The sequence below is a fragment of the Anoplophora glabripennis genome, unplaced genomic scaffold (genome assembly GCF_000390285.2).
Source record: "Anoplophora glabripennis isolate ALB-LARVAE unplaced genomic scaffold, Agla_2.0 scaffold15, whole genome shotgun sequence".
In the NCBI taxonomy this organism is placed as follows: domain Eukaryota; kingdom Metazoa; phylum Arthropoda; class Insecta; order Coleoptera; family Cerambycidae; genus Anoplophora; species Anoplophora glabripennis.
In genome coordinates, this window is record NW_019416279.1 from 2,123,052 (window position 1) to 2,134,420 (window position 11,369).

The 11,369-nt window shown below is 35.8% G+C and overlaps 2 protein-coding genes across 3 annotated transcripts; both read right to left on the reverse strand.

Annotated features, from left to right (window-relative positions):
* Positions 1 to 3: 3 nt before the first annotated feature.
* On the reverse strand, positions 4 to 5,950 carry LOC108905625 (protein msta). 2 transcript variants are annotated; one of them, XM_018708587.2, is made up of 6 exons: positions 5,703 to 5,950; positions 2,495 to 2,643; positions 2,150 to 2,434; positions 1,913 to 1,936; positions 588 to 1,424; positions 4 to 534 (listed from the first exon to the last, which is right to left on the reverse strand). In XM_018708587.2, exons 1-6 carry the CDS (start codon positions 5,838 to 5,840, stop codon positions 207 to 209), a joined length of 1,761 nt encoding a protein of 586 aa, XP_018564103.1. In that variant the 5' UTR covers positions 5,841 to 5,950; the 3' UTR covers positions 4 to 206. The 2 variants fall into 2 exon arrangements, with proteins under 2 accessions (XP_018564103.1, XP_018564113.1); XM_018708597.2 differs by lacking the exon at positions 1,913 to 1,936.
* Positions 5,951 to 6,789: 839 nt separating this feature from the next.
* LOC108905237 (protein msta-like) lies at positions 6,790 to 11,153 on the reverse strand. The gene is made up of 9 exons (XM_018708039.1): positions 10,989 to 11,153; positions 10,767 to 10,932; positions 9,914 to 10,062; positions 9,701 to 9,862; positions 9,526 to 9,648; positions 9,174 to 9,466; positions 8,861 to 9,117; positions 8,540 to 8,811; positions 6,790 to 8,481 (listed from the first exon to the last, which is right to left on the reverse strand). The coding sequence occupies exons 2-9, from the start codon at positions 10,923 to 10,925 to the stop codon at positions 8,232 to 8,234; spliced, it is 1,665 nt and encodes a 554-aa protein (XP_018563555.1). The 5' UTR covers positions 10,926 to 10,932; positions 10,989 to 11,153; the 3' UTR covers positions 6,790 to 8,231.
* Positions 11,154 to 11,369: the final 216 nt, after the last annotated feature.

Here is an 11,369-nt window from a genome sequence, read left to right on the forward strand (position 1 = left end):
AAGTTTTATTGCAGTTTTTAACAAGTTATTAACTTATTTTATAGTTAAATATATCAATAAATATAAATAAATTGTTTTATACAGACTAGGAAACTTTTTACTTAATTGTTTTTCTTCGAATAGTCTCATTCTCGTAAATACCAGAACTTCCAAAATGTAATAAAAAATGTCCCAAATTGGCATAAAGCTAAGATCTTTCATTTCGATTAGTTTCCATTTCCATTCACATCCCCATTTTCTACCCCGTTTTCCTTAACCTTCTCTTTTGCACTAAGATCGATCTTATTCCTTTCCACAAACTTTCCGAACTCTTTTGCAGATGTCGCCACCAAATTAAGCAGTTTTTCCCCGGCTGGTGTGTTGACCTCGTTCTTAAGCGTTTCTTTGGCTTGCCCCAAACTGCGTTGGCACTCCTGCAGCATTGTTACCACAGATTTTACCTTAGTCTTAATTCCCAAATCCCACTTCCGCTTGATGAGCACCCAGTTGGCTAGGTACAGCTCGTGAAGAATTACTCCCAGATACAATGGTAACCTAAAAATTAAAGTGAATAATTTTAGACAGCAACTATGGATTCTATACCCTACCTAGCATTTCCAGGGTCAACTTTCCTGGTAATGTCCAGCAACTCCCTACACATAACAGCTTTTTTCACCAGACAGTCGTCAGTGATCTGGTTAGGAAGGTAACCTTGCTGGTACCCATACAACTGTATCAACGAATGCTTCACCGCGTACACATGGTAGTGGTTTGGATGAAGGAAAGTTAACATCTTGTTCAGTAAGGAATCTAACTCTCTCACTGTTGGGTTGGCCAACTGAACATTGTCTACTTCTTCTCCTATGCCATTGACAAGAAAACAAACTTCTGCATTGGTCAACTTAACATCACACTTGTCGCAGGCCCATTCGGTCTTGTCATCTAAAGGATCTATTGGGAGTTGAGTACCGCCACAGGGCTCTTCATCGGTGCCTATGCATCTCAAGGCACTGAGGTACGAACCAAGTTCTGTCGGGTCACAACATCTCTTACATTTACAGGAAAAGTACTTAGTCTCCTTCAAGTGTTCCCTTCTGGCTTGCGTTCCCCACAAGCAATGGGTGTACATGGTGGTAATATGCTCGCCAGATTGGATAGGTACAGCTGCCTTTACAGTAATCTTGTACCCGCTGGGCTCGTTTTCGAAGATATGCATGCTGTTGGGTACACAACTGTGCTCCAATAGGTACGCTGTGGGATACAGGGCTGATACTTCGGCGTCCTGATTTATTTCCAGGGCGTTGACGTCGATGATACCGCAGATTTTGTGGATGGTTTCTCTGGAGATGTCTTGCAACACCTTCTTTCCGGATTTGCCTTCTAAAATGTTCAATGGGGCGAAGAAGTTGTCGTTGAGGTAGCTTACTACACGGCTGTCGACGTCTCTACAACATAGATTAGATTTTAGTGTGGTTCTAAACAGATAGGAAAGGTGCGATATTAAGAAAATGTGTTTGGTTAAAAATTGTAAAGTCAACGGTTTCTGTATTCAAAAGAAAGGCTAATTATTTTGTTTGTGTTTCGTGTTTTATTTTAAATGTCTCCAAAATTATTTTTATTATCGAAAAAAAATTCTTATTGTCAGATATGTCTAGTGCTTCGGATTGCTATGTAAAAAAAAGCATATATTTTCTTTGTGCTATGCTGTGTGAAAAAACTGACACCAGCTTTGTGCAAAACTACCATACCAGTTATTTGTCCAACACAGTTAAGACTACAATAGGGCATGATGGACTGAAAAAATAAGCAGGTTCAAACTTTGAGATTGAGACAGGACTTTGACATAACATTGTTTGACAAATCACATACAGATTTCTTTCTGTGCTTTTAAACAAGCATAATCGTGCTTTTGTAAAAAAAATGTGATACATACTCACAAGAACGTCCATGAGTGCACCTAAAATATAAAATGAGTAAGGATTATGATGGAAACAAATGTAAAAGAATCATTTCGGGGAAGGCCTAGTCGATTAAAATTGAGGGGTATTACAAGGTACTGGCTCTACGCCTGTATATCTATATACTAACTATTTTTTTCTCTTAAATTTTCAAATATGTTTGATCATCATTATTATTGGAAATACTACTGTTCAAACGGTTCCCAACGTACTTGTATACTTCCGTGTCTTCCCCTCTGAACCCCATATGAGATTCCATCTCCATGAGTTGGGCAAACTTCTTGGGATGCCTGGACTGAAGAAGCAAACACCTCAAAGCGAGTAGAGCGTCTTGCCTGTAGAACTCATGCAAGCCGTTGATTGCCCTGACATCTCTAAGTCCTAAAATCTTACACTCATGCCCGTGTTTATCCATGTCGTTCAGTCCTGGGCATTCCGGGTTGCAGATTGGGAAATCACAGCCTTCACAACGCGCAGATTGTTCTCCGATTATTAGCCTGAAGTTAAGTACGTGGTTAACTGCATCATTATGGCCAATGGAATATGTTTTAACTCACCTACAACAACCTGGACACGGTACTGGACCTTCTTCTACCATGTGAGGTCTTGGACCGTACACTACTGGAAGTTCCGCCAAAATTATGTCTCCAGGTCTTATGTCTCTTGTAGCTACCAGACATTTTCCTATCTCTGGATCCTCTGCTATCTGAAAACAAGAAACAATATATATCTTCGTAAAAATATACTTAAAAATTTGAAAGTCTGGAGGCTCTACCAAAATAAGAGAATCTCAAATTTATTACTTGTGCTTGTCATTTTGGGGATTTGTTTTAACAGATTTGAATAAAAAGAGCCTTAGTTAAAATTAGTTGTTTCTTAACTGTCACAAGTCTATGAACACCCTGTATATTGACATATTTTTCTGAAACTGTTCCGTTAATATGAAGGGCAATTAATTATTAAAACGTAGGTGTTGTCTAAATTGCCTGAGTTACCTTTGTACGCAGCGTATGATCGTCAATTTTTTAATTTGTCTCAAGGCCGTCCCATATTTTGCGTCCGGTACCATATTTCAGTCGACTCATCTCATCATCGCACATTCCGCATTAAAACATCGGGTGAGCATCATCGACATAAAAAGAGTAATCGTCTAACAACTCAATTAACCCAGATGCGATGATCTTATTTTTATAAACGCTTAAAAACAGTACAGATAGAAAATAGATTCAGTCGTAAGGAAAGCATGAGACTGAGGCTCCTTGAAAATGTATTTACTTTAAAATTATATTGAAAGTGTCACTGGTTTGATCCTTGTTCGTAAATCTAGATAAAACTGCTTACATAAAATGTAATATTTTGTACAATTTTACATCCAGCTTTAAATAAAATTTCAAAAAATTTCAAACAGATTATTTTTCAAAGAAAAATGTAAGTAAATGCGATAAGAAACAATATAGTTTCCGATTATTGAATAATTTTTTTAATTTTCCCGAATTTTTTGGTATTTTTTAGTACCCATTTAGAGTAGTAAATTTGGTTTAATGGAATACATTATCCATAAAAAATTAAAATACCAAAAAAAATAATTTTAATTCGAAAAAAAATTAAATAAAAAAGATCCTACTCTAGAAACTATCTCATAAATTTGCACAATAAATGACGATTTATTGAGAATTGGTCGAAACAAAAATATACCTCTCTTTACTATACCAGAAATATAGGTCTGTGGAATTAGATATATTTTACAACCCAGATTGCTAGTATTGAGGAGCATTGTTAGCTTTCATTTGAAAAGATTCGAAAAAAATTTTTGAAATTTTTTGAAAAATTTAAAAGTAACCCAAGCAAAGTACCCCGAAATATCAAAATATGTCACTAAAAGGCATTATCAGTAGTTGTCAATATGAATTTTCAATTATTTTGTCATCTAGTCATAAAAATTAATAAAAATCATTAAACCCAAATCGGTACTTCTAGCAGATTTTAAATTATGAAATCCTGCTTGGTTTATAACTTAGAAAGGTATTCTTTATATTTCCTACGGGGTGTTGGAATTTTGGAAAACATTCTGAGGTTATAATATTAGGAGGATTATCATTTCTTAATCTGTTTCTAACTATCTAACTGATATGCAAAGAAGTAATTTCTATTTTTTTTTGCAAAACAATTAAAACTTTACATCTACGGCCTTCTTAATCTTCCTAACAATATCTGCTAGTAACATGCTTTGATATGTCAAAAGATGTAGTACTTTGCTGGTTATTTTTAAAATTTTTCGAAAAATTTAACCCTATAGAGGGTGTTAGAAGTTTGACAGCCTTCATTTTATTAGACGATGTAATACATTAGAATAAACAAAAAAAAACCTTATGCGACATGGGTTCTAAACTCAACTTGATGTACAAAAGTTTGATTAATTAAGGAATATTGACATAACTGCGCGCATAGAATACCATAAAATACAATATTTATCACTTTTTTGAATTTCTTTATGCTTAATTCTAAAAAATTCGATAAAATTCATATCGAGCAATGTGACACGAGGTACTAAACTGTCAAGCAATACGCAATTTAGTTAGTATCTGGAATTGGACCGTGTCTGAGTGTTTTTTGCGTACCACTATTTTCTTTTCTTGAGGCGTTTTCCAGCGAGTGCGCGAACATTGGATTCGAAGGTGACGTGCGTGCATCCAAAATGGTGGTGGACATTTTGAGCATATGTTGTAGTTTGTTTTGTACTTGTGCGTTTAAAAATTACTGAATTTTGCTTTTTGGTAAGTACCTACATTATTTTTTAATGCATATAATTATTACATATTTTTCAAATTCATAATTTAATCAAAAGTTAAAGTCCTGTTTTAAGAGATTCTTAATTACTAAAATTCGAGCTAAAATTTAAGCACAACACTATCTTCGTACTAAAAAATCGATTTAATTTTATTTATTTAAAAACTGGAAAACAATTGTCTTGAAATTTACTAAATGTTTCACAATAACAATTGTTTACATTTTTTCCGTAGGACAAGTCTGGAAAGGGGTAACATTTTGAAAAGTTTGAGAATAAGCAGAAATTTTTAAGAAGAATTTTCTCATAATTTTACAAATAAAAAAGTTACTCCTCTTCAAAACATAATCGTGGGTCATTCTGCATATACAGGATGTTTCACGATAAAATATCCATTTATATCTAGTAGGAACATAATTTATAAATAATAATAAAAAATTAATTAACAATAACAGGCATGTTGAAATTAAGTAAACCTAAAGTTCATTTAAAAATTTGTGTACTTTCACTTTTTTAACACTTTACACCTTACAAAAAAATCCCAACGACACCTATGATAGCTTATGACATGCGATAAGATGCAGACTGTGATGCATGCAACATAATATAACTCTTATCTTAATCATAAGCAAATAGTAAACCATATTTGTTTCATTGGATTGTTTTTTATATTTTTTATTTGAAAAAGGTATCTACCTGTTAATATAATTAATTATATCAATAAAGGACCGCTTTTCTTTCAATAAAATTAACTTATATTTTTGTTCATTCATTTGATTGCTAAATAACTTTTCTTGTATTATTTGATATATTTTATTTGTTTTCTAAAATATTTTTGCTGCCTTGTTAGTGACATAACTACCTATCTAGAAAAAATTAGTTTCACTTTTTAATAACTATTTTTCGACCAGTACCTTGGACACAAAAAGTCACTACGCAATTCGACAACTCAAAAACCTTTGAAAGAGTGCACTACTTACCTCAAAAGGTCTGCATAGGGTCTTGTGAACCTTCCAGTGCTTTTTCTGGTGATCTTTTCCACAGTAAGCCACCAATTTACATGCCGAACACTTCAACTGGGCTGGCTCGCTGCACTCGGCACACACCGTATCACTCATTGCAAAAAAGTAACTTCCCCCCTAATAAAAAATCCCGAAAAATCCTCACATTTCCCTGCGCTCCGATCTGGGCTGCAATTTCGACGGAAAGGAGAAAAAATATTGCTCACGCCCGTCGGTAAATAAACCTAGTTTATAAATAACTCGAGTGGGGAATGTATAAACACATTTTTACGCTTCGGGAGGAAAATTTTAGCAGAAGCAGAGCATGGCTGACTTGGATCGGGTCCAGTATTACGTCGATTGGAGTGGTTGAGGCGAGAAAAGGCCGTTTGTCACAACGTGGGATTAGCGAAAACACGGAAATTGAAGACAAACAGCTCCGCGTAGTTAAGTGAACTTTAATTAGCGGCAAATGACATTTTCGTATACAGGGTGGGGCATTTTACCCGTTCCAAGGCTATTTATCTGATTTTCTATAAATTCATGCAAAAATGATATTAACAACGCTCGTCTGTAAGTCAGTCGAAGCTCCTCCTAAGATGGATAAATACTTATCCAATAGAACACAATAAAGTAAAATGTAAATAATTATGCTTCAAATTATGTCAAAAATAGGTGTACCACAAGGGTCCTATTTAGGCCGCTTACTTTTTTTATTTATACATCACTGATCTTGTCACTGTTTTCTCATTCACACTTTTCTTATATGTTGATGACTTGAAGGTATTCAAATCTATATCATCCCTTAGTGACTCAAAATTTTCAGTAGATTTGAATCACTTCTGGAACATTGTAATATGAACAGATTGTTTTTAAATATAAACAAACATAAATTTATTAAATTTATTCGCCTGGAAAATAATTTTGTACTCCTGAAAAATGTATAAGCGCTACATAAAAATTTTAGTAACGCTAACATGTTATTATAAAACATTTAATAGAGTGATTTTTTCTGAAACGCATTATTAAATTAAATTAAAACTCATCTTTGGAAAACACCCTGTATATTTACTGAATTTACGCAGCGCTACAAAAAAGTGGACTGAGCCATGAACGAGAAGTATATCCTACAGTATTTTGAAGCGCTGAATTCTAATCTAAAGTCAAAATTCCCAAATCAGTTTCTGTTTTGACCCCAACACCAACAAACTACTCTAGAAAGCAGTTTTCGATATTTCAAACCGACTTCAATAGTCAATGATCGAAATAATATTGGAATTTGATTGCACCATAACCCCATAACCCTATAGCCCCATAACCCTATGTTCCCATAGCCCTATGACACCATTATCCTATAACCTCATAACCATATAACCCCATAACCCTATAATCCCACAACCCTATAACCTCATTCATGTAACCACATAACCCTTTAACCCCGTAATTCCGTAATACCGTAATCCTGTATTCCCGTAACACTATATTTATTTGATTGCACCATAACCCCATAACCCTATAACCCCTTAACCCTATGACCTCATAGTCCTATGACCCCATTATCCTATAACCTCATAACCACACAACCTCATAAACCTATAATCAATTACCACATAACCCCACAACCCTATAACCTCATTCATGTAGCCACATAACCCTTTAACCCCGTAATTCCGTAACACCGTAATCCTGTATTCCCGTAACCCTGTAACTCGGTAACCTGTTATTTGAGCGATCACGATCACTAATTCTACAGTTAATAAGCATTATCATGTTTTTTTTTTCAATGTTGATACACGGAGAAAGAAACTGATGCCCCATATATCCTTGACTTAATTCCTCAGAGTTTCATGGTTTTACATGCCCGAAGACTCAAGGTTATGAGGTTACGGGGTTACTGGGTTAAGGAGTTATGGAGTTATGAAGGCTTGCCAACTCACAGTAATGTAATTTCAGACCCCCCGAGATCCAAGTTCACACAGAGGTTCGTGGTTATACATCCTCGTAAATTCTAGGTTACGGGGTATAGGGTCAGGCAAGCCTGTCAAGACATGTAGTTTCCGATTCCTCATGTATGAGATCCATGTTCCCACAGAATTGTATGGTTCTATGTACATTCTCGCACATCCCGGGTTATGGGGTTACGGGATTATGGGGTTATGAAGCTATGGGGTTAGGGGATTATAGTGCAATGAGATCGTGAATTGGTATGTTTACCCATCAAGGACTACTCAAGCTAGTTTGAATTTTCTAAAAACCCTTTTTAAAAGACTTTTTGATGATAGGATCAAAACAGTGGGACACACCGGTCTGGGCCACAGCCCAGCCCACTTGTTTTCTGAGACGCTTTGTTATTTATACAGTTAATAAATTGTTATTATTATAAATTTAAATAAAGAGTACTTCATTATTTTAATTTTGAAGTCTAAAACTAACTCATTTTAATAGATTACAGCTAAAGTATATTTTAAACGATATCTATAACCACTAAAATAACTGGAGTTTGAAACTCTACAAACTATGCTCTTCCTTCCATTTCGTAAATTTTCGTTCATTTCCTAAAATAACCTCAAACAGTTTAGATCCAGCTGTCGACTGTTTCTCGTAACTTAAAACCACCTTATTCCTTTCAATTATGTCCCTGATTTCTTTAATTGTTCCTTCAAACTTGTCTTTACAATCGGCGTTGAAATTCCTCAACAGTAGTTTGAATTTTACAATGAACTGTTCGTTCAAAAGCACACCCAAATATAGACACAACCTAAGAAGAAATAATCAGAATTAATAACTTTTTTTATTTACATCTTCTCTTGGTTCACCTTGCATTCCCAGGATCAATCCTTGTGGTAACGTCAATCAGTTCCTCACACATTTTCAGCTTTTCATTTAAAAGAGTGTCAGATATTTCTATACCACCTTCACTCCCGTATAACTGCACTAGAGTATGCTTCAAGGAATACACCAGATAGTGATTGGGATGCAAAAAATTTAACAGCTTCCCCAACATATCCTCTAGTTCCGCAATTTTAGGATGTCTGGCCATCAGTTTGTCCACTTCGTGGCTTAAATGGTGGACAAACTTCATAATGTCCTAAAAAGTATATAAATAAAGAGACAATAGCTACAAGAGAAGGAACTACCTTGTTTGGCAATTTGATGTCGCATTTATTGCAAGTCCATTGACAGTTACCCTCAATTGGATTCAAAGGAAGCTGAACGCCACCACAAGGTTCTCTTTCAACACCCAGACACTTCAAAGCGTTTATGTAAGTTCCCATCTCTGTGGGGTCTTGGCAACGTTTGCAAGTGCAAACAAAGTATTTAGTTTTCTTCAGATGATGTCTTCTTGCTGTTGTACCCCAAAGGATGTGGGTATAAATTGAGGTAATATGTTCATCTGGAACAGCGTATTACGTTTTATTTTATTTTTTTAGTGTTAATTTATTTAACTACCTTTCTTGATTGGAAGAGCAGCTCTGAAAGTTATCTTGAAATTATCTTTTTCATCGATAGTTTGGATGGTATTTGGAGTGCAGTCGTGCTCTAGTAAACTCGCAGTGGGGTATAATATATACGCTTCAAATTCCTCAGATAGCTCCGTAGCATTTACATCTAGAATACCGTATATCTTGTGAATCAATTCATGTGAAGGAACGGGCAATATCGATTGACCAGTTTCTTCTTCATATTTCCTCAATGGTTGCAGATAATTTTCTTGAAGAAGATTGCACTTCTCTTGGACACTCCTACAAAGCAATAACCAGGAAAGTAGGTAAGTTACAATTTTAAATTGCATTAAACTTACTTGAAAACCTTTGTATTAGGACCTCTATCCTTCAGGTGATCCTGCAGACTCAACATGGTTTCCCATTTCTTCCCATTAACTTTTTGCAAATATAAGGCTCGTAAGATTATTAATACATCAAATCTATAGTCAAAAACTTGTATCATTTCAAGAAAGAGTTAAATTCTTTGATTACCTGTAATAGTCAAAAAAGGATTTGGGTTCACTGGGTGGTCTAAGCTTCAACACCTTGCACTCAAAACCATGAACTTGTGCCACCTTAAGGCCTGGACAATCAGTCTTGCACACCGGCCAAAAGCATTCTGGACATCTCTCACACGTTTGGTCATCTAAAAGCCTTAACACAAATTGAAAATTTGGCAGAACGCAGCTTGTTCAAGGATTTTACCTGCAGCAACCAACGCAAGGAAAGGAGCCTTCTTCGATGCGATGAGGTTTCGGTCCAAAGACTATGGGGGAGTCAGTAAATATGACATCTGATGGGTTTAAATCTCTTCTCGCCTTGAGGTATTTGCCTAAATGATCTGAACTGCCCACCTATAAAAAATTGATAATATAGAGATCATATTACTAGTTTTGAATATCAGTTATGTCTAATAGTATGTGTTTTGTGTCCTAAAATGGATCCTTGTGGAACATCAGTCAGATTTGATGTAAAATAATACCTGAGTTGAATATAAACGTATTCTACGCATTCATAATAGATAAATTTAAACAGTTTTAACTAAAAGCTAAGAAGCCAGGATGATATAGCTGTTTTGTCTTTGTTGGGCTTGTTAAACTGTAGCCTTCCAAGAGTTGTACCAATTTTAAGTATTAGTTATCAATTATTTCTGTCAATAAGCTTCTGTGCATGTATTAAATAGCAACACTGGCCCTAAATTGAATCCTTGTGGAACTTCATGTAGATTTGATGTGGAATAATACCAGATTTGAATATAAACATAGTCTATGCATTCATAATAGGAAAATTGAAGCAGTTTTAACAAAAAGCTAGGAGACTAGGATGATACAGCTATTTTATTTTTGTCATGCCCGCCAAATTATGGCCTTGCAGGAGTTCTAATTGTAATATTATAATAACAGGGCCTTGTGGCTTTACGAGTCGTTGGTTTAGTAATGAGAATGGGCTATGATTAATATCGAACACCTGTACTTGACGGGACACTACTATGACATTAAAACGTTGGCAAAGCGATCGAATTAGACCTGTTGAATGAGGTGTAGACGAATACACTTACTTCGTACGGCCTACAAGCGTCTTTGTGCTCGATCCAATGCTCTCTCTGATGCTCGGCGCTGCAGTAGAACACCAACTTGCAAGCGGAGCACCTACGCTCGGAGACTTGTTGACAAACCTCGCAGCTGCCTCTGGAGGCTTCGCAGACGCCGTCAGACATTCTGGAACTGCAACAGAATCGCTTAGGGTGTACTAAGGGATCGCAAAAAAAAACAAGACGCACCACAGAATGCCGCTGCGATCGAAAGACAATTACGACATGCCAAGATGGATTACTTGATGTAATTATAGAACCACTGCGTGCAAAGGAAACTGAGATGGGTCGAATCGTGCAAACTGGCTTTGTATTAGTTTGAAAGGTTACAGAGAGAGAGGGTGATGTTTGTGAGAACATATGGGATGCTCGTGCGATTTATGAAATATGTTATACCAATTTTGCTGACTGGCGATTGACGTATTTTTTTGGCGACTGATTTATAAATAAACGGGAGTGATTGGAGCGCGCGCGCTGGGGTGGTTTTATATTTAGAACGGACAAAATGCAGTGGCGCGTGCAACGGAAGCCTGTGTTTTGAAAATAGAATCGGTACGACTAATTATTTCG